Source organism: Asterias amurensis, chromosome 6 (assembly GCF_032118995.1).
Source record: "Asterias amurensis chromosome 6, ASM3211899v1".
Classification (NCBI taxonomy): Eukaryota; Metazoa; Echinodermata; class Asteroidea; order Forcipulatida; family Asteriidae; genus Asterias; species Asterias amurensis.
The window spans coordinates 8,499,277-8,526,383 of record NC_092653.1 but is presented as its reverse complement, the minus strand read 5'-3'; the positions used below and the strand labels follow the sequence as shown (position 1 = coordinate 8,526,383).

Genomic DNA, 27,107 nt, shown 5'->3' with positions numbered 1-27,107 from the left:
AAGTGAGTACAACCTCGGTAGTTACTGAATCATGTGCGCAGTGCATGGACGATGCATTGTGTGAGAATGAGGGGTCTAGCTAGCTTGGAGTAAGTTATGTACTACCCCCTTCAATGGGGGTAGAGAGATCACCATGGTTACATGCATACTCAGCCTAGGTGAGTTAAGGGGAGTAAATATTCAGTTGAGCTCGTTGATGTTACCGAAATATTTCCAGCGAAATTAAAATATTGGTATGGATCAGAAGTGCTTTAAAATTGTGTTTCTTTTGTTGGTTTTATAGGGTTACGATGGCTCGGTTTTTCACCCCAAAATGCTAAAAGCTAAACCAAGAAGGCCCCGGATCCACCCGTTACATTAGCCCCCCCCCCCCTCCCCGCCCAATGACATAATCCTGAGTTCACAGATGTCGCATCACTCGCAATTTCTACTTGGCCTATGTTAATGGTGCATCTATAGCAACAACAACAATTTTACTTTCTGGCGATTTTCTGGGCATGGACCGGCTGCAAATATCGCCCAAATCACCTTCTTCAAAAGGCGCTATCACCCCAATGCACCAACTTCATAAGCGACTATCTCAGTCTTACTCGGGTGTCATGAAAATGAGCGCTACAGAATGATGACGTCATGTGAATTGGGTCAAAAAGACCACCAAAATACAGTTCTGATTTTAATTTGCACACTGATCGCGATGCCGTTGTGACAAAATTCACTATCATATCATTACAATGCTTGGTGATCTTGGTCTTACGGACAACTTAACACTTTAGTATGAAATTATATGTTTTGTAAACCCTTGCCCGTCCTTTCCCCCAAAAACAAATGATAGGCCTATTAAACAGACATTTCACATTCAAAAGCTGCCTCTATAGACCTTTAACATGCTGCCTCCATCTTGGTCATGTTCCTCGTGTCGAATAGTGAATGCTAATCATCATTTTGCAAATAGGAACCAGACTATTTTGTTCTTCCTCCAGCCTCAGTTTGATACCATTGATATAAATTGGTGAAATTCATGATAACTGCATCATGATAAAGGTCTTTGATAACCATGGTTACAGCCTACACCAGTGGAACCTATATCATGTCATCGGGGAAACTGACGTCAAAGAAAAAACTAATTATTTAGTTTTGGAGATCTTCCAGGTGGATGTGTCGCTATGCAGAACTGTCTAATTCTCTGTTTTCAGTATATATGTGGCTCGATTTGTCATCCCCAAAACGCAAAAAAACTAAGAGCCAAAAGGCCCCTGGACCAAACTGTTTAATTTCTTTGAGCATGCCAACCATAACAATTGTATTTGAAAATTAAAGTATTGCCCAAAATCCAAAAGGCTACAATTCTAGAGCACAAATTTTGAAGGATCTTTGTTCTTTTCCTTCATAATGTATGCATCTATAATTTGTTGCTCGAGTTAATAAAAACTAAAGTTTAGTCCGAACTCGAGATAAGACTAGTCTTTTAAGATTGTCTGATTTCACAAACTCTTTTTGATATTAAAGGGTTATTGAATGGACGAAACATGTGCCCTGCGATTCATACATCCATTATTATTATTATTATTATTATGTGTAACCTATAGGACGGCGTTTTGTTTAATTAGTTTCAGTGTTGTTGGCCTGAAGATCTGTTTCAGTCTCAGACTCTAGTTTTTAAATTCCATACTACAGCATGCCTGGTTTATCTTCACAAATCCAAGATGGATGCTGCCCTTTGTGGGAAATATTCAGTCACTGCTAGTAGGCCACAAATACTGTATTGAGTTGAGGGTCTTTTTTAAACAAACACTCAAAAGTTTGCATAAGCAACAAACTTGAGGAAGTATACTTGAGGCTTGAATTGCACAAAAAAATAGAAATTTACGAATTTTACATTAACCTCTACTAATATCAAAATATATGAGCAAAGAGACTGAATTGCCTCACAGCCTAAAAGTGGGCGTTGGGATTGTTAAACTTTTTTTAAATTTCTTATTTCATAAACATTTTTGTTTGACTGAACTGTGTATTGTGTGATTCCTTTGCTTTGCATATGAATAACGTTTCTTTTATGTCCCTTGAATGGAGTGGCTCTATAATCACTCAACAATCTAGGCATACAACTTCAATACATTATTAGCATAATACATCATGCTACTTAAAATGTCATCAGTATTTCATAAGAGCTGCATAATGATATAATTAGTGTTTCAAATGTCACTAGTCCGCCCTGTGCTATTTTAAGACTAAGTTGACACACGGCTGTGTCCTTGCACCCACATTAATGTCTGCAAGGAGCAGGGGGCAGGTCGTACGCCCCCGGTGTTTATGGGCTCAAAGGCGACTTTTACTTCGTTGAACATTTTGTCTGTAAAGCGTGTGACACTAATAAAAGAAGCCCTGTTTGTTTAATAACATGATTTCTGATTGATTTTAAACCTTGTTTCCACACAGAAGGATCTTGGTATTTATATAGATAGCAGACTTAATGTTGTCAGCCATGCATGTTACTCATGGTGCAGCGAAATTTCAGATGCTGTATAAAAATGCAATTGTACTTCGAACCTTGTTTTGTTCTCTTATTAGACCTCGACTGGAGTATTGTACTGTTGTTTTTAACTCAATTTCCCAATCACAATCTGACCGACTAGAAAGACTACAAAGGCGTTATACTTGGTTATTTTTATGTACAGCAACAACAGTGAAGGTGATGTCACTTATTTAGAAATAACTGGTTCTTTTCAGAACCACCCCAACTCATTAGAGATAGTCATTACATGGTGTTACCGCAAACCTTTCTATATCATATTTCCACCATGCAAAATTTCAAATCCTACTTAATATTTAGAAATGTTTAATTTATTTAGCTTACCATCTCTTGCCCAGAGGAGAAAGGTTAACGATTGCTTGTTCCTCTACAAACATATCTACAGCAAATATAATTTAACCAGTGCTAATCCTTTCAGTTTTTATGTTCCAGAATGTCGTACTAGATCAGCTTCCAAACACATCATGCATGTTCCCATGAGCCGAGTTGATGTTACAAAAAAAGGGTTTGTTTCCAGAGGTTCATCTTCATATAACTGGCTTCATAAATCATGCGATGGGGCTAAAACATTGAACTGTTTCGAAGACAGCTAATTAAATTTGCTATTTTTTGTTGCTGATTCTTTTATAATTTAGTGTTTTTAACTGATGGATTTTGTCTCCTTTTTAAAATTTTGGTCAGAATTTGTTTTTAAATTTAATTTTAATTTGTCAGTATGTTGAGGTGTTTGTTTGTTTGTTGGGATGTTTGTTTGCTGGGGTTTTGGTGTTTGTTTGTTTGTGTGTTTGTTTGTGCGTGTGTGTGTGGGTGTCTGTCTGTGTGTCTGTGTGTCTGTGTGTCTGTGTGTCTGTGTGTCTGTGTGTCTGTCCGTCCGTCCGTCCGTATTTGTTTTAATGGTCGTTAAGTGTGTTTGTGTGCTTGTTGGTGTGACACAGTCTGTTTGGTGTTGGTACTGGTGTACTGTTTTTATATAATCAGAATAATGTTTTTATCAATTATTTTAACTGTAGTTTCCACTTGTCTTTAATTTATTTACACATAGTTTTATATGTTTTTTAATGATACCTGTAAGTGGCGGCTATACGCCGTTGGTTATCAACAATGAAACAATGAAACAAATTTAAGTTATTGTCATTCACTAATCACTCTGTCATCAACGTAAAAGGGTAGATTGGTGTGTTAACGCACAATGACTAATTAATACTTTAGTCATGCAGTCATTTAACAGCCCCCTGAAAAGGCTGCAGTGTGTGGTTCCTTTTTAATGCCTGGATGTTTCGCGTTTTCCCCCACAACATTGCCGCCTCCGATCGGTAGCTCGACACCCTGTGTGGTGACTCTGAATAAGTAACGTTCAACGACACTGACAAAAGAGGCGACCGAGATGTCACTTTATATGGCCGTGGCGACACTTCTGGCAGTTGTTTATGGTAAGCTCTTGGTTTATATTTCTTTATACCCAAATTAAACTGTCGATGACGTCATTTTTGTCACAATGGTAATACTATTTACAGATGTACGATACGATTTGGGTGATGACAACACGCGTTTACTATAGGTTTTCCCGGCAATTTTCAGCCAAAATCATTTCAATTTTGTAACGCCTTCAAATTTCGTTTTCGCGCAAACGTCGTGATTTTCGTTGTTCTCGTGCAGATTCGTTTTAGTCATACTATTTCATGCATAATATTCAATCAAGACCAGCTTTGAACATTTCAAGTTAAATTTCTTCTACCTATTTATACACTTGCTGTTGTCTTTCACAAATAAGAATGAATCTTGCTGCCCAATAAAGATGAACAATCAAACTTGACCAGTGAATGCTAAAATGGTGAAATTGAATATAACTCCTTTTAAACGCTGAATGCTGATTATTCAACAAACGAAATTAGATAAACCACGGGTTTAAAATCAATTTTGTTTTACATGGCTGGAAAACCTACAAAAGTATTTCTATAGGTAACTCAACGTCATATCGATACTGATCAAGATGTAGTATTATTATCCATTATCTTGAAGCTTGACCTGCCCCTAACCAGAGCGTGACCACTCCCTTACTATGGAAACTGTGTGAATGATGTGTGATTTGAATATAATTGGTCCACACTGAAAACACACTGAGATCACACTGTGTTTCAAGGTGACTTTTTCACATTGTGACCACTCCCAGACTATGCAAACTTTATGAATGATGTGTGATTTGAACATGGTTGGTCCACACAGAAAACACACTGATATCACACTGTGTTCACACGGTGACCTTTTCACATTGTGACCACTCCCAGACTATGAAAACTGTGTGAATGGTGTGTGATTTGAATATAGTTGGTCCACACAGAAACACACTGAGATCACACTGTGTTCACACGGTGACCATTTCACATTGTGACCACTCCCAGACTATGAAAACTGTGTGAATGGTGTGTGATTTGAACCTAGTTAGTCCACACAGAAACACACTGAGATCACACTGTGTTCACACGGTGACCATTTCACATTGTGACCACTCCCAGACTATGAAAACTGTGTGAATGATGTGTGATTTGAATATAGTTGGTCCACACAGAAAACACACTCAGATCACACTGTGTTTACATCGGAACATGGAACATTTATTTCGTTTCCAAACGAAATTGAATGAGCCAGGAGTTGAAATGAATGGAATTTTTGTTGAAATTGGCCGGGAAAACGTGCAGATTAATTTGCAACTTACTGGAACTTCAATGGAATGCGATGCTATAGCGGGTTTCGTCGGGCTGTGGCATGGATCTATTTGTCAATGGATTCATTGACGGAACATGTAACGTAAATCAACTCAAAATTGTTGTCAAACCCAAATAACAGAAAGAACGAAAGACTCAAAACACGTCTTGCCGCTGTCGCTTCTTGTGCAGGAATGATTTGTGTCAAGCGCTGCCATTGCAGGTCAGCTCCGCGTGTCACACCCTTAACGCCTCAGCGAACTGCAAGTATTCTTTATAAACTGAAGTTAGGCCTACTTATTAGGAAATCAATTCGACGTATTAAAATAAGTACGTAATCAGATGACTGGGTATTAGTCATTTGGTTTTACACATTCAAATTAAAGATGAGTTGTGGCTTTTGTAAACTGGAAATTAAAGCTCCTTTACTAGCAAACAAGTTGTCCTTTGCAAGAGGTGTTTCCATGTATTTAACATTCCTTTTACATCATGTGTTGTTCTTAATGAAGTAGTTTTCGCCTTCCCTTCCTTCTCTCCAATTTCAACTTTTGTTTTCGTTTTTTGCCCCCAGTTTAGCTTTTAGTTCTCCTCACTAAATCGACCGTGTTGGCTAATATACTTGATGACGACCACCGGGGGGGGGGGGGGGGGGGGGTGGGGGGGGGGGTAGCTTAGAAATGGCTAAACACTCGTGTGGCTCTGGCTACATTTTATAAACATGGACGTGGGTTGTCTACGGTCGCCGGATAGTGCCAGGAGATAAGAAGTGAAATAGTTTTTCATGAGTGCGATAATATTTTTTTTTTACCATTTATCTGGCGGCCGCTACATAATTATCTAGAATACACGTTCTTTACATAAGGTTTGTTTTTAACCATTGCCTTACGGTAGCCGGATAGTACGGAAGCCGGATGGTGCCAGGAGATAACAAGTGAAAACCTTTTTCATGAGTGCGATAATAATTTGTTGTACCATTTATCTGGCGGCCACCGGGTAATAAGTGGCCGCCGGCAGATAATTATTTGGCAGCCGCCAGAAATTAAGTGGCAGCCGCCAGATAATCTTACTTTCATAAGAGTCAAATGAATCATACATTGATACTATCTTGTTTTGTAGAAATTTTCATATCAGCTGAAAATTCTTTCAATATGGCTTTAGAATATAGCGGACGCCCGTAAGCCACTTTGACATCCGTGTCCAAATCTCTTTTTGTGATCCCTTCTCCCACCAAAAACCTCCTTTGTAAAATAATTCAAAAGAATAACTGGATAAGAGTAAGATGAAACATACATTGATACCATCTTGTTTTGTTCATTTCATTTCAGCCGAATATTCTTTCAACATTATGACCCAGACTATAATAACTTATCTAAGAATTCATCTTGCCAAGGCGCAGGGGGTGCAGTAAACGTTGTCGTTTTCAGCACAACGCAGATACATCCCTTAACCTAGACTAAGGAGTGAGGCTTACGGAGCACAGTTTGGAGTGGTTTTTGTTCATTTTTTTTGTTTTGTTTTTTTAAAGCACATTCGGCTACATCAGATGAGGGCATGGGTCTGTGTTATCGATGCCCGTTACATCACCTTGATAGCGACGAAGGCTCTACATACGCCTGGGTGAAGTCATTCCTTAAAGAGATCAAGAGAAGATGTCCTGGCCTTAAGACTACACCGAAAGGTTAGTATCTTATGCTTCGAATGTCAAAATGTCTGGCAGTAATTCAGGGGATCTGGTGAGAAGTGAATAGCCTTTCGTCTGTTGACATTTAGGGAGGATTTCCCTCCAACTAAACTGTTGGTGGCGGTGGTATTAAAGTCACCTGGAAATGGTATTTCTTTAAAAAAAGCTTTTGTCACTAAAATAAAGATATGTGTTTCGATGAGTGGAATATGAATAAACAGTTAACTAACTTGTTCTTAAAAAATTGGTTCTCATTTTATTTACAAGAGGGCGCTGTTCGTGACATCAATCGAGGCGCGATATTTGAAGAGAAAATCTGTATTTTTGTAACATATAAATCGTGACAAACAATAACTAAAAAAATAGTTTTATTGTTCATAAGCATATACTCTTATGTTTGAAAAAAAAAACATTTTGTCTTTTTCTTTCAAAAACAGGCACGACGCAGAGATCTACCTCTGGCCGGACCACCGGCTCCGAAACTACAGCCACTTACCCAAAGACATCGACCACTAACCCACCAGCTTCGACCACTGACCTTAGTACGGTGAGTGAACCGTCAACCACGACAAACAACCCTTCAGCTAAGACTACCGAACCACCAACCTCGACGGTCAGCAAAACGCCAACTACGACCACGGACCCGCCAACTACGACCACCGACCCGCCAACTACGACCACCGACCTGCCAACTACGACCACAGATCCGCCAACTACGACCACTGTCCAGCCAACTACACCCACTGAGCCTTCTACTACAACCAAGCCCGGGTACGTTGACTGCCAGGACTTATTCGACGCTGGTCACAACAAGAGTGGTGTGTACAATATCACCCCATCACAGTATCCTGACGGCCTGGAGGTCTTCTGTGACATGAATACGACCATTGAAAAGGGATGGATAGTAAGTTGTATATTGAGAAGATTTCTTAGTTCTATTTAATATAAACTGAAACTCGAAATGTATAACAGTCCATAATTAATATCCTCGTATGGTGATGCTGACACTTTAAAGAACCTTCAGTGAGACATTGTTCAAAAATTAACAACAAAATTAACAAACTCTAATTGCACAGGAATAATAACAACACTGTGAATTACATGGCATCTAGGTTTAATATTCGCAAGTGCTTGATAATGCTATATTTTTATGAGCAAAATGTTGTGTTTTAGGCGTATTATATACCATGAGACTACACTTTACAGCCACATCCCTCACCGCCCCTCTCTTTCAGCCCTCCTGTTCCGCCCCTCCTTTTATCAAATTAAAAGTTGTTATGTTGATTTTTTTATTTCATAGGTTTTCCAGAGACGCGTGGATGGGGCGGTGAGTTTCATCCGCAGCTGGGCCGAGTATAGGGATGGTTTCGGTGACAAGGAAGGGTCGTTCTGGCTGGGGAACGAGATCCTCCGTCGTCTCACTGAACCCGTGGCTGGGGAGCAGGGATGGCAGATGAGGGTGAGGCTAACAAAGAATGATGGAAGCCACCGGACTGGGGTGTATGATGATTTTCGTGTCGATGGAGAGAACTACACTCTTCATGTTGGTGAACTTAATGCTGATCCCGATAACCCTTTGAGTAAGTGAGCTATTACACAGTTTGTAACAATTCGAATGTGTTCAGTGAGCTGTTACATAATATCTTCATTACCATTTGGGTAATTACTTTGCTGTAACAAATGTATTAATTACATGTACTATTAAAATAAATTTCATTGGATTGATTTGAAATGGCCAGAGATAAATAATGTATTACTCATAACGTAGATTTCGCGTGGAAACAGAGCAGCGGTTCATCTTTCTATATTAATGTGCGTGTGGGGTTGCTGTTGAATTTATGATAAGCAAAACCATCAGCATTGGGCCTAGTGTCTGGAGGTGTTTGAGCATTGTCATAACTTTTCACAATAATTAGACAGTCATCCTACAATCTTCAGAAAGAGCAATGTGATATTTTTTAGGCATGGAAAGGAGACCTGAATTATAGCATAGATGAATTTGCTGAAAAAAGGATATTAAACTCTGTCATTTAAAGGGCCTGGGTACTTTTTGTAACACAAAACAAAAGGTCGTCAGTTGATATTAGACATACACAGTTTGAAGAAATGATAGTAGAAAGCTTCCCTTAAAATAGTAGACCTACTTGCTGAGGTGCTGTAAATTTTGAGAAATTAGTAAAAAAATATCGCGAAGAATAGTTTGTCTTAGTTTTAGCATTTAAAACATACCGTAAATTATAAATACATTTTACATGCTAAAATAATTTTTATCAAATTTTCATCTCACTGAGGTGAAAATTATTTTCGTGACAAAAACGTCAAAAACTATACAACACCTCAGCAAGTAATATTTAAAGGGAAGCTTTTTACCATCATTATCTTCAAACTGTTTAATTTTAATGTGGACAATATTGTTGTGCTTGTGTTCTACAAAGAGTCCCCAAAACCTTTTAGTCAAAATGGTAGCATGACAGGTTTTGAGTTGGTGTTTTGTTCATTTACTATGAACTTAATTTGAAATATTATAACAATATTACTCATGGTCAATACACTGTAACTCAAGAAGGCTAGAACAAATATATAACTATTGACGAGACTGCAAGAGCTATAAGTCTCTCCTGAAATAAACACAAGAGGGAAGATCAAGAACAGATAGATACACACGGGTCGACAGAGGATGGCAACGACGTCGACGACCACAACACAATGATGACAACGATGATGGTTAATTTGTAAACAAGTTGTCGATCTATTTTCATATCATTTATCTGTATCTGTTTCAGGCGATTGTCTGTCCCCTCCTCCTGGCGGTGAACCACCATCCAACGGACAGCCCTTCACGACGCACGATCAGGACAACGATGCCGAACCCGATCTGAACTGCGCCGATGAGTTGAAGGGAGGTTGGTGGTTCAATCGATGCACAGAGACAGGCTGGGGTGTCGGGCTGCACAGTAACCTGAACGGCGAGTATTCTGAGATACCCCTCGACGATCAGTACGGCCGCGGCATCGTGTGGAGCGCCACCTACGAGCAAATAACGCGCACTGCAATGAAAATACGTCGTCGTGATGGTTGAAAGGAGACAAATTTTTGGAATATTACCCAGATTTAAAAATCAAATTATATTTTAATCTATTAAATCAAAGACATCTTATAAAAAAGACGTTTCTGGACTCGCCTTAAAATCTCATTATATCATCCTCACTCATCAAAAGAAAAACAAGATACGATTCAGAAAATAACTCAAATAGTTATTTTGATCGAATATTGGACTCTACAAGAATAAAATCGATGTTGGACTTTTTAACTAAAATTATACTTAAATTTATAATTTACAATGAATCTTTATAAGAGTATGATTTTGGACTCCACATTGCCCCGTCTTGAAATTTCATTATCTCAGTCTCACCCAGCAGAAAAATCCCCAGCATACAATATTGAAAATAAATCGAATATAGTTATTTTAATCAAATATTGGACTCTAGTTATCTTCTCAGCCGAAGATGAGTACGGCCGCGGCATCGTGTGGAGCCTCATCTACCAGCAAATAACGCGCACTGAAATGAAAATGCGACGTAACAAAATATTTATCGTTTAAAGGCACTGGACACGTTGGGGTAATTGTCAAAGACCAGTATCCTCACACAATACATTTCAAAATGGTTATACTGACAGCTCAGTTAAGATGAATCTTAGTTCTTTGTGAAATCCAGCCATGTACTCCCGACATGTTAATTTTCTCTGTCTCTTTGATTCTGCACGTTTCGCGCCATCTCGAATGCTTTGACTGTTATACAGCACATATGAGTTCCATATCCATATTCCATATCCCGTGTAGAAAAACCAAGCCATCAATATATACAAGAACTTAAAATATGAACAAAAATCATTCTAAAAAATACATCAAAATGAAAAAAAAAACACTCGAAAAACAACAAAATCGTTATTTATTTAGACATTCACACAACGATTACAAGTTGGACAGGGGCTGTCAGGTTTAATACACAACTATAAAACCAGACCCCTGCCAACGATAAAAATTAAATTATATAATATAAACAGGAGATGTTATACCTTAGCTTGTAGTCGAACGTTGAGGCCAGTAAATCGCACTAATTTATTTCAAATTGCTTGTAATGACCGTAGTTGTTCCCTCCTAGTGTAAAATCAAGATTTCAAAATTTGGGGAGGTTAACAAAAAGTTAAACAGCTTCTATAAAACAGTTTCCCCACTGAATGTCTACAAGAATTCATTCAGTAACACCAGGCCACGAGGCTCACAATTTAATCTCGTTTGCAAATAAAGGGGTGTATTATCCCGGACAAATAATGAAAGACTCATGACATAAGGTATTTGTTGTTTGCTGTCTAGCACGGACAGGGTCAAAATTTATTTCTCTCAATTTTACTCTTTCGTTCAACAGAAAACATTTCAACAATGAAAGGAGGCAGCCAACTCAAAAGGTTAAAACAAAAGTGGACAAAATGCCACTATACACAATTCTTTTCCTCCAGTGATAATACTTGAGGAACTTCCTGATGTCTACCAGGAGTCTAAGAATTATTCAATTCAAATAAGTTCGCCGCGGACTTACAATACACATTGCATCCCAATAAACGGGTTTGGAAGTGTCTACTCCAAAGCACTGACTCCACCACACGGTGTCTATTACCGGTGAAGCCAAAGGGACCTGGCAATAAAAACAAGCATGCACATGAGATTTACTGGCTGACACCTTAATTCTTGTCTCTTGTTACAAGTACACATGTATACATGATACATCACCTGCTCCGAGCGTCTGCCGAAGCATTTCTCATAGGAGTCTACCTGAAAGAAACTATGAATTCAAGCTAATTATTTATATTTTATCATAATTTAAGTCAGTTTTTACAAACCACCTTTTCCCCACATATCATTTAATCACTGGTTAGCATTGTAACTATTTTGCAGAGAACAACCTTAATCCAGATTTTAATGTATCATCGTCGAGGGTGATATTATCAATTGCTGATATAAATGTGTCTTTATTATGGGAGAGGTGGGTGGGGGTAAAAATTATTTTGACCCTCTCTATCCGTTGCCGAGACAGAGAGTGAACTGCAACAATGCTTACCGAAGCGTTATCGACCTACACGCCGGTTGTGATTGGTCCTTCAAATTGATAGAACCTTTAAAACACGCATCATGATTAGTCCAGACCGTGCGTCTCCAAAACAAGGAGACAATGAGGCCTAGCGGACCGGATCACTATTTGCCGTGGATAAATGAGTTTTTCTTCGATGCTCGAAATAAAACTTTATTGTCAGCAATCAATCAGTCAATCGAGTAATTCAATCCTTTAACAGTTATTTAAATTGATAGCTCACTACAAAACATCCTTTGATTTGTAAAAGTTAAACCATTCAAGTTCACGAAACTGGTTGCAAAAATTCATTGTCTAAGGTTTATCAGTCTTGCTTGTCTACAAATGGAATAAATGACCAGGCGCTGTACATGACTGAAACTAAACTGAATGAGAATCACACAATTATTGACTTTTTTTGCATCGAAAACGAAATTGAGTTAAAAAGAAGCTGAAAAGAAATCCATAATTGAATTGTTGTTTTGCAGAATTGACCAGGGGCCTGAACGCCCCCCCCCCCCCCTCCCAAGAGGGTAAAAAGCAAGGACTGAGAGCAGTGTGAAGGAAAACACATAGTGGACGGAGAAAAGTCGCAAGTGTGGGTGGAGGTTTTTTGTATGTCCTCGGAGCAGCCAGCCTGCATTCGTATTTTTTTCTTTTTGCCAAAATTACTCCTGTATGCCGTGTCACTTGTAATTATTTTAAATTTACACCAATAACAAAAGCATTTAAAAGCACTGGACACATTTGGTGATACTTACTAAAAATATATATATAAGGATAAAAACTGAATTTGGCAACGAGCAATGTGAAGCTGTTGATAGTATAAAACATTGTGACAGCCTCTTAAAATTAAAAGTAAGGTAGTTTTTGAAAAAAAGTTTCTCACTCAAATATTAAAAGACTTCAGGCCTGAAGCCATTTTAGGCATCTGAAAGCACACTAATAATAATGCAACAAGGGTGTTTTTAAAACTTCGCTGACCAAATTGCAATTGAGTCCAAATGTTCACAGATTTTTTATTTTATGCATTATGTTAGGATACACCAAGTGAGAAGACCAAATGTGTCCAGTGCCTTAAAAAAAAAACCTTGCCAATTATCTTTTTCCCCAATAAAATATAATTTCACGTATTATAATGCCGGCGTTAAATTACTTTTCCTTTTCAAGTGAGTAATCACGTCTATAGATACTGAATCACAATTGGTGTTTGCAGTGCATGGACGATGGTCTGAGCGTGAGACTGGCTCTATAGCTAGCTTGGATTTTATGTACTACCACCCTTCATTAATGGGGGTAGAGAGATCACCATGGTTACATGCACACTCAGCCTAGTTGATTTATGGAAAGTAAATATTCATTTGAGCTTGTTGATGTTACATAAATATTTCCAGTAGAATTAAAATATTGACATGGAACAGAAGTGCTTAAAGTGTGTTTCGTTGGTTTTATAGGGTTACGATGGCTTGATGTTTTAAACCCCAAAACGCTAAAAGCTCAACCACAAAGGCCCCCCATCCACCCGTTACATTAGCCCACCCCCTCCCCGCCCAATGACATAATCCTGAGTTCACAGTTGTCGCATCACTCTCAAGCTGTTTTTGCGATTTTCTGGGCATGGAGCAGATTCAAATATCGCCCACATCACCTTCTTCAAGGGCGCTATCCGACTGTGTTCCTTTTAATGCCATATTCACTGAGAAGTTTCTGATATCTTTTCTCATTTTCCCCCCGTAAACCTTGCGTACATCCATTATAAGCAATCAACTAAACATACATTTTAAAGTCACCTGGAAATATAATTTTTCTTTCTTTCAAACATAAGAGTATATACTTACGAACAATAAAACAATTTTTTTTAGTAATTGTTTGCCACGATTTATATGTTTAAACAATAAATAAAATTGTTTGGGGGGCTGACTCCGCCTACCCCTTTTGTGACGTCAATCGAGGCAGACTTTGCCTGCAATGCGTATAGTAAACACACGTGCAAAGTACATGTACGTCCAAGTCGTGAGTTGGTACGTTTCAAAAAGTGTTTTTCTGCGTTCATCAGCAATACACCTGGTCGGCATTGCCCGACGCATTACAGGCAAAGTCTGCCTCGATTGACGTCACGAACAGCGCCCTCTCGGGTCGGGGTATACTCTTAAATTTGTAAATAATATAAGAACCGATTTTTTTAAACCTTAGTTAACTGTTTATTCACATTCCACTCGTCAAAACACATATATTAGTGACAAAAGCTTTATTTTGAAAAATACCACGTCCAGGTGACTTTAATTTTGATTTTGAAATGTCATAATAACAGCAAGTTAATACTATACTTCATAATATCAATTTCCCCCTTTTGTAAAGAAGCAAAATTAAAAATTGCAACCCCTCAATTTTACTCAGTGGAATTACTATGTATGCATTAATATTAATATGCAGAGTATATACCGCACTGGACAAAAAAGAATCTAAACCGACCAAGCCCTCATTGTTTATATTGATGATGTAACTGGAATTTCAAAACTGTTTTTCCTGATGTAAACTTTAAAATGTAATGCTGACTACTGATACAGTTTTCCTGAACTGACACTGCACTACGTCTCTTCCCAAATCCCAAAGGCCCAAATTCTAAAGCTCAAAACTAATTTGTTATGTTTTTTTTTTCTTTTTTCTTTTACTTCGTCATTTTTATGCCTCTCATTTGCCTTAGATTGCACCATATCATCTATAGAATGAAAACACTTTTCCCCGGAACCCCACACCGTAAAGGCTCCATGCTCTGCGCTCGCAGCATGCTCCATCTTGGGTCTGGGTTCGCCAGTGCTAGGTCCAACTTCGTGTCTCTACTTACCACAGTGCTAAGTAAATATTATACGCCTTGTAAAGCGCATGTACTCCAGTAGCCGTTAGCTGCCACAGGTGCCGTCGAGTAACGCTGAAATCGAGCACAGCCCACGAAAGATATGCTTTTTGTCGAGTGTCATTCTAATACCAGTATACAAAACGCGGGTATATGTCAATTAGTATGTACCGTATGTTATTTACTAGTCGGCTGCGCCTGCAGTGCGCATCGTTTTAATAGACCAAGATCCATCACGAGGTTAACATTTGAACCAAATCGCTTTGGCTGGCAAAGATAATAGTCAACGTTCTCCTTTTTCACAAATTAGTGAAAAATACGCGGTTCAAATTTCCAAAGGCAACTTATTTTCTTCTTTGGTGCGCTCCCCGGGAACGAGATCACCGAGGATTAGCAGCAAGGCGTCGTTTATAGGAGCACGCCTGGATTGGACGCGTTCCGCTCCCAAGACATTTGCGTTGCAACTTCGCAGCTCGTCGTTGTCTGCTGCGGAATACGACCGACGTGAAAACTGAATACGACGGGCAGCGATATTGACCGGTAACAACAAGATGTCGTCTTCTATAGCTTTGGTGGCACTTGTCACAGTCGCATTTGGTAAGTTGATAATGCTCTGAATCATTTAGTTATTAAAAATATAATGAAGAAGGTCCGGTTCGGATTGAAATCTAAGGCCATCTATACCCTACTCATATATAAAATGAGTAGGCCTATGGGTAGTAGATGGCCTTAGCCTTCGATCCGAACCGGACCTTCTTGTAGCATTCACTTCTGCCTGAAAATGTATTTGATGCATATAAATTTATATTCTGTAAATAAAATGTAAATATTAATCTGGGTGTTTTTTATGTTCTAATGTTATTTTTATTTGTATATTGGTTATTAAGTATTTCCATTTACAAATGTATTATAACCCGTTCTCTCCATCTCATGCCTCTTTTAACTATCACTCTACATTTTATCTTGTCGTTTTTAATTGCCCATTAATAGTTGCATCCTTAATATGCAACTTACCCTCTAATCCTACTCTATCATGGTTCCCCGTACTGTTATTTACAAACAATGCCCTTACCACTTTTATGGTCCAGTAATCCATCATTTCATACTAAACATCCATTGTCCTCACCACTTTACTCCTATTGCTTCATAGCCACAAATCGTTTCTAAAATAGAAACTTTAAAGGGACACACCGGCTCACCGTTTACGCAATTTAGGGGTGTAGAATCATAAATAATATTTTGTTTAGATGGTTGCTGTAAAAAAAATCATCAAAATGTCACGTATTTAGCGAAAAATGATTTTAAAAAACCAAAGCGGCCATATAACAAGCTTCCGTTACACGGGCTCTTTGAATGTGAATCTTACGTTAGATTTTTTACCATTATTTACATTTTGTAGCGATAATTTGAATACATTATCTTTTTCGTCAATTATTCGTAAATAATTTTGTAAAAAAAAGATTTAAATTTGATTAAGTAAGTTACTTTTAGACGGCTGAAAGTAAAACTAGCCCGGAAGGTCACGTGATTGTTTGTACCACTTTTTGGTTAGAACAATCACGCGACCTGCGTTTTTGTCTTAAAATGCTCAAAAACGGCTAAATTTGATGATTTTTTTTAAGGACTGTTCTTCTTCATTCCTGGAAGACCGTTGAAGTCATATCTTGGTCTATTTTGTAGCCCAAATAGCCCAATTCGGCCGGTGTGTCCCTTTAACTGACTATAATTTTCCCGCTTTTTCTGGATCACTTCTCTTAAGCCTTTCCCATTCCTTTTCTCTGTAGATTGATACTTATTTGTTTGTACTTGTTTATGCCTCTGAAGACGGTCCGGTTTGGATCGAAATCCAAGGCCATTTATCCTACTCATTTTATATAATTTGGCAAACAATACTTCCACACTATTGACCCCTAAAATATTGGTTTGGGGTGCGGGGATAGATCAGACACACTTCTAGGCGGGCCAAAGACCCCTCCCGTATTTGAAAGCTTGACATTTGACCTTAAACACTACCGTAATATGGGAGGAGGTGATGGCACAGTTATCATTGATATTATGCCCCCCCCCCCCAGTTCACCAACATCCAGGTGCGGTAGTGGAACTTTTGAGACCCACACCACAGATCTCGAATTTAATAACCCCCCCCCCCCCCGAGTTCGACACGGGTTTTAGCCATTTCAAGATCGGTTCTTAGTTTGGCTGTTCCCATGGAGTGTGTTTGTTTGATACACAGAGCCACTTGAAATTGCGTTTTCCGCTTGTTTTTTTTTTTGCTGGTTCTGTATACACTGCGAAAATTGGGTGTTAAAAATTGACACCAATGGTGTTGTCACATATAGCTACCACAAAGCAATCAAAATTTACAAGACAGGGTGTAAAAATAACACTAGTTTCTGCAAACAAAATAACATTGGTGTTATGTATGGTGTTAATTTTGATCCTCTTTTGGGTATCTTCTTGTGACGACACCCATGGTGTCAATATAACACCTTAGTGGTTTTGCACTAGACTGTTTATATGTAATCGATGCAGTTTTCCAAACTATTAAAGTCACCTGGAAGTGGTATTTTTTCAAAATAAAGCTTTTGTCACTAATATATGTGTTTTGATGAGTGGAATGTGAATAAACAGTTAACTAAGGGTTTAAGAAAATCAGTTCTTATGTTATTTACAAATTTAAGAGTAGACCCCGACCCGAGAGGGCGCTGTTCGTGACGTCAATCGAGGCAGACTTTGCCTGTAATGCGTAGAGTAAACACAATATTGCAAAGTACATGTACGGACCAAATCGTGAGTTTGTACGTTTCAAAAAAAGAAATTGTTGTTTTTTTCCGGCAATGCCGACCAGGTGTATTGCTGCTGAATGCAGAAAAACACTTTTTGAAATGTACCAACTCACGACTTGGACGTACATGTACTTTGCACGTGTGTTTACTTTACGCATTGCAGGCAAAGTCTGTCTCGATTGACGTCACAAAAGGGGTAGGCGGAGTCAGCCCCCCAAACAACTTTATATATTTTTTAAACATATAAATCGTGACAAACAATTACTAAGAAAATTGTTTTATTGTTCGTAAGCATATACTCTTATGTTTGAAAGAAAAAAATCTATTTCCAGGTGACTTTAAAGGCAGTGGACACTATTGGTAATTAGTCCAAATAATTATTAGCATAAAACCTTTCTTGGTGACGAGTAATGGAGGTTGATAGTATATCAAACATTGTGGGAAACGGCTCCCTCTGAAGTGACGTAGTTTTCGAGAAACAAGTAATATTCCACAAGTAAGCATCTGAATGCACACAACTTCGTGTGACAAGGGTGTTTTTTTCTTTCATTATTATCTCGCAAGTTCGACGACCATTTGAGCTCAAAGGTTTGTTATTTTGTGCACAAGTTGAGATACACCAAGTGAGGAGACTGGTCTTTGACAATAACCAATAGTGTCCAGTGTCTTAAAGACATGTGTCTTATTTTCTTAGTCAGTTTGGCTACGACAGATGAGGGCATGGGTCTGTGTTATCGCTGCCCGTTACATCACCTTGATGGCGACGAAGGCTCTCCATACGCCTGGGTGAAGTCATTCCTTAAAGAGATCAAGAGAAGGTGTCCTGGTCTTAATACTACACCGAAAGGTTAGTATCTTATGCTTCGAATGTCAAAAATGTCTGGCAGTATTTCAGTGAATTTGATGGAATATTAATCATTAAAGGCAGTGGACATTATTGGTAATTACTCAAAATAATTATTAGCATAAAACCGAGTAATTAGGAGATGTCGATGGTATAAAACATTGTGAGAATCGGCTCTCTCTGAAGTAACGTAGTTTTCGAGATAGAAGTAATTTTACACGAATTTGATTTCGAGTTCTCAGATATTAGACTTTGAGGTCTCAAGCACACAACTTCGTGTGAAAAGGGTGTTTTTTCTTTCATAGTTATCTCGCAACCTCGACGACCAATTGAGCTCAAATTTTCACAGGTTTGTTATACAATTTTCATTAGTGTCCAGTGTCTTTAAATTTGACCGCCTATTGGCAATTATTCAAAATAATTGTCAGTCAGCATAACAACTTTAATTCTTGGTATCGAGCAATTGAGAGAGTTTTTGGTAGTATAAAACGCTAAATTGAACAGAGTGCTAAAGAAATTTGATTCGCTCAAAAAACGAAATTGAATGGCCGAATTCTGAATTTGAAACGCAGTAACAACTGGAGAGGCAAAACAGCTTAAATTCGAACGCATGAAAATGAAATTGACTGCTCATTTGCCGAATTTGACCGAGAAAACCTATACTTGGTATCGAGCAATGGAGAGTTTTTGACAGTATAAACATCGTGAGAAACGGCTGCCTCTGTGGAGTATTGTAGTTGATGAGAAAGAAGTAATTTCTCACTCAAATAACACAGGTCTGAAACTTTTTATTTGGCCTCTGAAAGCACACAAATTAGTACAGTATAACAAGGCGTGTTTTTCTTTAATTATTTTCTAGCAACTTCGATGACCAAATGTATGTGTGCTTGGATCTAGTGCTTTTTTTAAATGAATGTGCAATGTTTTTCTGTGTAAATTTGTAATATTTTTATCTTAAGTTCACTTCTGTAGTTTGTTATTAGCTGAGATCCATGGGAAATCAGTGAGTTTTTCTTACTGAATGGAAAGAAATAAATAAATAATTAAATAAGTCCAAATGTTAGCAGAGTTGTCATGTTTAAAAACATGTTGTATTGGTGTACACCAAGATAGAATATCAGATGGTCACTTTTGATCAGTAGCGATTCTCAGATTTTGTAAAGGGGATTATTCTTTCTGCGTGCGTATTAATTTTTTGCTCTGGATTTTCAGCGAAATCTGCAAAATGAAATATCAACCTTTTAAAGGTGAAGTTAGTTTTGTTGTGTATGTATACTCAACATTTATGGTTTAAAAACAGCCGTACGATTCCGAAAACCAAAGGTAGGGACAGACAATTTTCCTTTTAATGTGTAAGTACACAATTTGTGAATTATTGAAGGAGAAGAACAATCAATATTGTCTAGTTTAAATGCCGCAAACCCCCTTGAAGTCCATACCAGTACCACCAATCTTCTAAAATAAACATTTCTGAAGGAAATGCTGTCAAACTCGAGAGAATAGAACTGACTACCCCGGGTACCACTAGTGTTTTTTCTTGTTTTCTTTTTTCTTGACAGGGCCTAGTGTTGTTGCTCTGACAGGCCTTGAATCACAAGGATGTCATGTAGGCCATGGCCTGCGATGCCCCTGGTCTTTGCCTTGGTGCCCCTTTAAAAATGTCACATAAACCCCTTTCACACGTGAGCAATTTAGGTCCTTTGCTAAATTGTAGAATATGGTTGTACAATTTTACAAAATCTGAAAGGACCACGATTTGTTCTATTTTCCAAGTTCTCTTCCGAAATTTTGTCAAACATTGCTATACATTTTACAACCATGCTAAAATTAAGCAAGGGACCCTGGCTAAATAGCTGTCGTGTGAATAGCACTGTAAGATTTTACAATGGAAGTGCCCTTTACAAAATTAACATGGCCTTGCCCTTTCAAAGATGAAATTCCAGGCCTACTCTGCTTACCGTAAGCAAATGATCGGTAATTACGGAAGCAGGGGATGGTTGCTTCGGCAGGTTGTTAAAGGCAGTGGACACTATTGGTAATTACTCAAAATAAATATTAGATAAAACCTTTCTTGGTGACGAGCAATGGGGAAAGGTTTTTGGTGTAAAACATTGTGAGAAACAGCTCCCTCTGAAGTGCCATAGTTTTCCACGAAGTTGATTTCGAGACCTCAAGTTTAGAATTTGAGTTCTCGAAATCAACCATCTAAACGCACCCAACTTCGTGTGACAAGGGTGTTTTCTTCTTTCATTGTTATCTCGCAATGTTGATGACCGATTGAGCTCAAATTTTCACAGGTTTGTTATTTTATGCATATGTTGAGACACACCAACTGTGAAGGCTACTCTTTGGCAATTACCAGTAGTGTCCACTGCCTTGAATACATTCTTCGCTAAATACACAGCCAGCCTAAACATTTTGCGCTTGCCCTGTAAGCGAAGAAAGGTGATCGCAAGGTCAGAATGAAACAGAGCCATGAAATTGGACCATAGTCTTAAACATCTTGTTGCTGCTTATAATTTGACAGGGCCCAATTGCATAAAGCTGCTCAGCAGAAAATACCGCTTGACGAATTACTTTGCTTAGCAAAAATTTAGTGGGACACCAGTCACAAGAGTGTAAACTAAAGGGATGGACGCCTCAAGTTGGTGATTCCTGAAGACCAGTATTCTCACTTGGTGTATCCCAAAATATGCATCAAATAACAAATCTGTAATTTGTTTGATTCAATTTATTTGTCATCAAAGTTGCAAGAGGATAACGAACAAAAAAATGTCCTTTTTGCACACAAAATTTGAGTGCTTTCAGATGCCTAAAAAGGCTTCAGGCCTGAAGTATTTTAAAGGCATTGGGCACTATTGGTTATTACTCAAAATAGTTATAAGCATACAACATTTCTTGGTAACGAGTAATGGCCGGAGAAGTTGATGTTATAAAACATTGCGAGAAACGGTGTTTTGTTCATTACTATCTCGCAACTTCGATGACCGATTGAGCTCAAATTTTCACAGGTTTGTTATTTTATGCATATGTTGGGATACACCAAGTGAGAAGAGTAGTCTTAGACAACTACCAACTATAGTGTGGATATAAATTACCTCTATCTCAAAAGCCGTACGTCACTTCAGAGAGAATCGTTTCTCACAATGTGTTATTACTTTCAACAGCTCTCCATAGCTCTTCACCATGCAAGTAATACGTTTTATAATGCTCAAAATTATTTTTAGGAACTACCAATAATGACCAGTGCCTTTAAAGTAATTTAGGCCGGAACCTGTTTCTGTAACGCAGTACTTTTCTGTGCGTGTACAGGCTTCATGAATTTGGGCCATGGTCGGTTGAATGGTGTGTTCGCTGAAAACAATGGTGCATTTCACTTTGATGATGGCTTTTTGGAAATTATCACCTTTTTTTATTGTCCTGACTCATCTGCACTATAGACGGAATTACAAACGAGTAATGGATAATTCATCACTCTTCCCGCAAAACTGGTTTGTGTTTGTGTAAATATAATTTGTTGTCACGGTAACCTTAACGACGGTGGGCATTAATATTATTTCGTTGTTTTACGCCAACAATGAAAATGATGGGTGATTGGAACAGAATGAATAATTAATTTTTATCCCGTCCTTGAGAATATTCAAGTTGCCAACGCAGCACGAAGTATTACTAATGTTACAAGGTAATACGACATAAATCGGTCTCATGTAATTCATAAACATTCTTCAAAACATGTCTTTAAAGACTCTGGACACTGTTGGTAATTGTCAAAGACCAGTCTTCTCACTTTGTGTATCTCAACATATGCATAAAATAATAAACCTGTGAAAATTTGAGCTTGATTGGTCGTCGGAGTTGCGAGATAACTATGAAAGAAAAAAAAACATCCTTGTCACACGAAGTTGTGTGCTTTCAGATGCTTGATTTCGAGACCTCAAATACTAAATCAGGGGTCTCGAAGTCTAATTCGTGGAAAATCACTTCTTTCTCGAAAACTACATCACTTCAGAGGGAGCCATTTCTCACTCTGTTTTATAGTACTATCAACAGCTCCCCATTACTCGTTACCAAGTAAGGGTTTATGCTAATAATTATTTTGCGTAATTACCAATAGTCCACTGTCTAAAGTGCGCAGCGAAAACCTGGGTATTGAAGTTTACTCCTTAAAGACACCGGACACCTTTGGTAATTGTCAAAGACCAGTCTTCTCACTTGGTGTAGGCTATCTCAACATACGCACAAAATAACAAACCTGTGAACATATTTACTCAATTGGTCGTTGAAGTTGCGAGATAATAATGTAAATTGTGTGCTTTCATGCTGGATTTCGAGACCTCATGCGAGATGGTATAATCAATTTGATTATGTATATGAACATTCTGTGCTTGTGTGTATATACACAAAATCATGTGATGAGGTTCTTGGACTAGGCGAATAGACTGTGCAAGTCTCGCGCGGATTTGAACTTCCGGGACCATTGTGGTCCCAACATTATGGAGATTTACGTTGGGGAGATTTTGTTTCGTCCATTACTTTAGTTTAATGTTAATTATGATCATAAAAATGACATATGTTGTTAAAAATGTAATACTTATTAACATCATATATAAAAGTAAAAATAAAGTCAACATAATAACGAAGAAAAACCGATATTTAAACTTGACCTCAGGTCAGGTTACTTGGTAAAAATTAAGAATTTGTGCCCATCTCCGATCACGAAACTTACGCAGACGCTTGTTTTTGTCGCGCGGGGTGAAAAGCCTTTTCATTGGTCGTTTAGGCGTCGGCTTCCTCTTTAAACTGCGTCACGCGTTTATCTAACGCCCTTGCGACCATTGTGCGTCCGCGTATAAACCAGCTTTGCGTAGTTTCACATTCGGGCGTAGATTTACAAAAGGGGGTTCAACAAATTTAAGATCAAACAAACATCCTTGTCCCAGAGTTTTACTTTTGTCTATACATAGACTTTAAACGATAATTGTGTATTTGTTTAAAAAGCTGAAACTAATTTCAACAAGCTCTATAGGGTATTTTTGTTGTTCAGATTCGGCATTAAGAATAAATTAAAGCAAAGATTTGATTCATAAAAAATAAAGTTCTTCAGTTGTCGTGTTTTCTCGCTCCGGTGCGCGCGAGACTTGCACAGTAATTGTATGTTTCCTCGCACTCATCCATCTTAATGGCGGAGACGAGAGCGTAATTATTTTACAAAATAGCGAGTGTTTTTAATAACTTGACTATAATAGACGTTGTGACCTGTGGCATCACATGTGTATAAAAGAGTGTACAAATGGAAGGAAGTTAGAGAATAGTTTAAATCATTTTATTTAGAACTACCGCATTTTTTTAATTCTTCTGTTCTGAAATTTGTTTCTTTCTGTGCGGCACCTGATTCGCCTTCTCCAGTTACCAAACCGCCAAATACATCCACCCGCACAAGCACCAAGGCGTCAACTACGACTACTCACCAGCCAACTACGACCACCAACCCGCAAACCAAGACCACCAACCCGCCAACCAAGACCACCAGCCCGGCAACTGTGACCACCAACCAGCCTACAATGACCGCCAACCCGCCAACTGCGACCACCGACCCACCTTCTACGACCACCGACCCGCCAACCACTACCACCAACCCGCCAACTGCGACCACCGAACCACCTTCTACGACCACCAACCCGCCAACCACGACCACTGACCCGCCAACTACGACCACCGACCCGCCAACCACGACCACCGACCCGCCAACGACGTCCACCGACCCGCCAACCACGACCACCGCACCGCAGCCACCAATTACGACCATCGAGGCACCCACTATTGCTCCAACGCCACCTCCGGGTGCCGCAGCTGACTGCCAGGCCTTATTAGATGCTGGCAATACAGCGAGTGGTGTGTACACAATCTACCCAACAAGCTACCCAGGCGGGCTGGAGGTCAGGTGTGACATGACCACTGACTCAAAAGCCTGGATCGTAAGTTTAGTTTTGGGGATTGTCTGTGGTCTCTGTCGGAAGCGTCTTAATAGCCACCCAACTATTCATTTTCCGGTAAATTTACACGCAATTCAAAATTTTGATCGTGATGTATTCTTTTGCATTTTAAAATAATAAACCATTTATATCTATAATTCACAATAAAAACATTCTTAAATGGTGCACCGCGTGTTCGAATCATTATACTGGGCGTCCAATATACTGAGTATTACGTCTTGAACATAGACTTCGTCTCAGCAGCTTATTAACCTTAGCTGAATTCTAATAAAATCCATGGAGCTTTCTCCGTTGATGCCCACCTACTGCACATGTACAAGAATTTTTTTTTTTCCAACCTTCCATTACCTTTTTCAGAAAGAGAAATTATCTGGGTTTTTTTTTAACCCCAAAGCTGGCAACCTGGGTTCAATTTTTTAAGAGTTTTCACTCTTAAAAGGACTAGTCCAAGGAGATATTGAAACTTCAAGGCTGGTCCTAAGTTAGGACAAGTGTTACTCGTCCTAACTGGACGAGCAATTCGTCCAAACTCGAGATAAGACTAGTTGTCACTCTTTGTGAAATCCCGGTACTCTACTTTTTGTAATTCGCACTGTGTAACTTTTGTGTGCAGGTTTTCCAGAGACGCGTGAGTGGGGCAGTGAGTTTCACCCGCAGCTGGGCCGAGTATAGGGATGGTTTCGGTGACAAGGAAGGGTCGTTCTGGCTGGGGAACGAGATCCTCCGTCGTCTCACTGAACCCGTAGACCAGGAATGGCAGATGAGGGTGAACATTGTTCGAGATGAAGCGACAAGAGCAACAGATCGATTTGCTCTGTATGACAACTTCAATATAGCTGGAGAACTGTACAGCCTGAGTTTGGTATATAGCGGTATACCAGGATATATCCGTAAGCATGAGCTTTCCTAGCCATTGATACAATGCAGCAGCAGCAGCAGCAGCAGCAGCAGCAGCAACAGCAGCAACAGCAGCAGCAGCAGCAGCAGCAGCAGCAGCAGCAGTAGCAGCAGCAGCAGCAGCATCATGTTTTGGGTTTTGTTATAATATAAATCTCCACAATGATGGGCCATGGAAATTTCTGTATAAATTTCTTTGTTGGGTCTGAAACTAATAATAATATAGCGCTTTATACACCGAAGGGCGTCTCAAACCGCTTCTCAGTACCCCTGGTCAGCTCCGTGGGGAGTATACAGCGTGTGTGCCAAATAATGTAGCGCACTGGGATAAATCAATCGCAAGAAAAAACTCTGCCCTCTCAGGTACCAATTTACCCCTGGGTGGAGAGAAGCAATTATAATTTCGTGTCTTGCTCAAGAAAACATGAGTGTAATGGCCGGGATTCGAACCCACACTCTGCTAAACAGAAACACCAGAGCTTGAGTTCGTTGCTCTGGTCTCGACCCTCTAACGGTGTTTAACGCAATTTAACACACAATTCCATCTGTGTTGATTGATTAATAATGGTTTAAACGGGTCGACTTGGTTGTTCACAATATTGCTTATTTATAATTAATAAATTATTCTAATTTTATTTCATCCACCACAGAAGATTCTCTTTCACCGCCGCAAGCGGGCAACGGACACCCCTTCACGACCTACGACAGTGACAACGACCAGGACAGTGGGCTGAACTGCGCTGACTCGCTGAAGGGGGGCTGGTGGTTCGACACCTGCGGCACAGAGTCTGTTGGTTCGATTCTGTACAGTAATCTGAACGGAGAGTACGGCCAGGGGCTGACGGGGAGTCTAGCCTTTGTACGGGGTATAACGTGGAGTACTTACAGAAATTACGTATTTGTAGAAACTGATATGAAAATGCGGCGCGTCTCCTAGCTCTGACGTCACACGCGCTATAATGGTATGCCCCAATCGCCGGGGAGATAAATTTGTTTCATGTACACAAAAACTGCCACTGTCGTAGTGCTTTTCAAATGGGAGCTTTTGTTCTTTAAAAAAAAGGGAACCCTTCACACACAAAAATACCGCCGGGGATAGTCCTTTGTCCGAATTGGCGGCTATACTCAGCTACGGCTGCGACTATCGACTATTGCTAAGGGAGTTTTTAAGGACGTCCTATACTTCAACACATGATGACGCAGACATCTAGCCATAGCCGTAGCTGTAGCCGCTTATTCGGAAACGGTTATCAATGCGGCATCGCCTAAAATGCGCACTGCACTGTGTAACACATGCGGAACATTTCACTTCCCGAAATGGCGTAGCTGCGACCATTGTGAAGGTGACGTCATAACGCATTATAGGTCACGAGCTAGAGGTTGGCACACGCGCTCTTTAAAATGTTGATGTATTATAAACAACTAAAAGACTACACGGGATTAATTTATCAGAAATTTTTCAGATTTTTGAAACTTGTTGGCAGAGATTCACATACTTTCAGCGTATTATGCTGAATGCATGTACGAGGATTTGTAGTTTGTAGTACGAGGCTTTGTAGGCTTTTATAGATTTCATGTTTTAAAGAAAAACATAATAGTACATATGCAGTGAGAGGAATCGCATGCAATACAATGCAGATCATGGCCCAATTTCATAGAGCTGCTAAGCACCAAAATTTGCTTAGCATCACATT

At 39.1% G+C, this 27,107-nt stretch overlaps 2 protein-coding genes across 2 annotated transcripts; both read left to right on the top strand.

Moving 5' to 3' along the window:
• The first annotated feature begins 3,826 nt into the window (after positions 1 to 3,826).
• LOC139938456 (fibrinogen-like protein 1) lies at positions 3,827 to 9,992 on the top strand. The gene is made up of 5 exons (XM_071933998.1): positions 3,827 to 3,960; positions 6,758 to 6,910; positions 7,351 to 7,817; positions 8,214 to 8,493; positions 9,697 to 9,992. The coding sequence occupies exons 1-5, from the start codon at positions 3,915 to 3,917 to the stop codon at positions 9,990 to 9,992; spliced, it is 1,242 nt and encodes a 413-aa protein (XP_071790099.1). The 5' UTR covers positions 3,827 to 3,914.
• A 5,198-nt stretch (positions 9,993 to 15,190) lies between these two features.
• LOC139938454 (uncharacterized) lies at positions 15,191 to 27,082 on the top strand. The gene is made up of 5 exons (XM_071933993.1): positions 15,191 to 15,490; positions 18,374 to 18,526; positions 23,930 to 24,498; positions 25,130 to 25,406; positions 26,064 to 27,082. The coding sequence occupies exons 1-5, from the start codon at positions 15,445 to 15,447 to the stop codon at positions 26,348 to 26,350; spliced, it is 1,332 nt and encodes a 443-aa protein (XP_071790094.1). The 5' UTR covers positions 15,191 to 15,444; the 3' UTR covers positions 26,351 to 27,082.
• The last annotated feature ends 25 nt before the right edge of the window (positions 27,083 to 27,107 follow it).

Bases quoted from the DNA above. Each gene is read 5' to 3' on its own strand.
- LOC139938456 (XM_071933998.1), top strand. From the start codon at position 3,915: ATGTCACTTTATATGGCCGTGGCGACACTTCTGGCAGTTGTTTATG. The intron at 6,911-7,350 runs GTTAGTATCTTA...TTTCAAAAACAG, and splicing joins CCTTAAGACTACACCGAAAG to GCACGACGCAGAGATCTACC. The intron at 8,494-9,696 runs GTAAGTGAGCTA...TATCTGTTTCAG, and splicing joins TGATCCCGATAACCCTTTGA to GCGATTGTCTGTCCCCTCCT.
- LOC139938454 (XM_071933993.1), top strand. From the start codon at position 15,445: ATGTCGTCTTCTATAGCTTTGGTGGCACTTGTCACAGTCGCATTTG. The intron at 24,499-25,129 runs GTAAGTTTAGTT...TTTTGTGTGCAG, and splicing joins CTGACTCAAAAGCCTGGATC to GTTTTCCAGAGACGCGTGAG. The intron at 25,407-26,063 runs GTAAGCATGAGC...CATCCACCACAG, and splicing joins CGGTATACCAGGATATATCC to AAGATTCTCTTTCACCGCCG.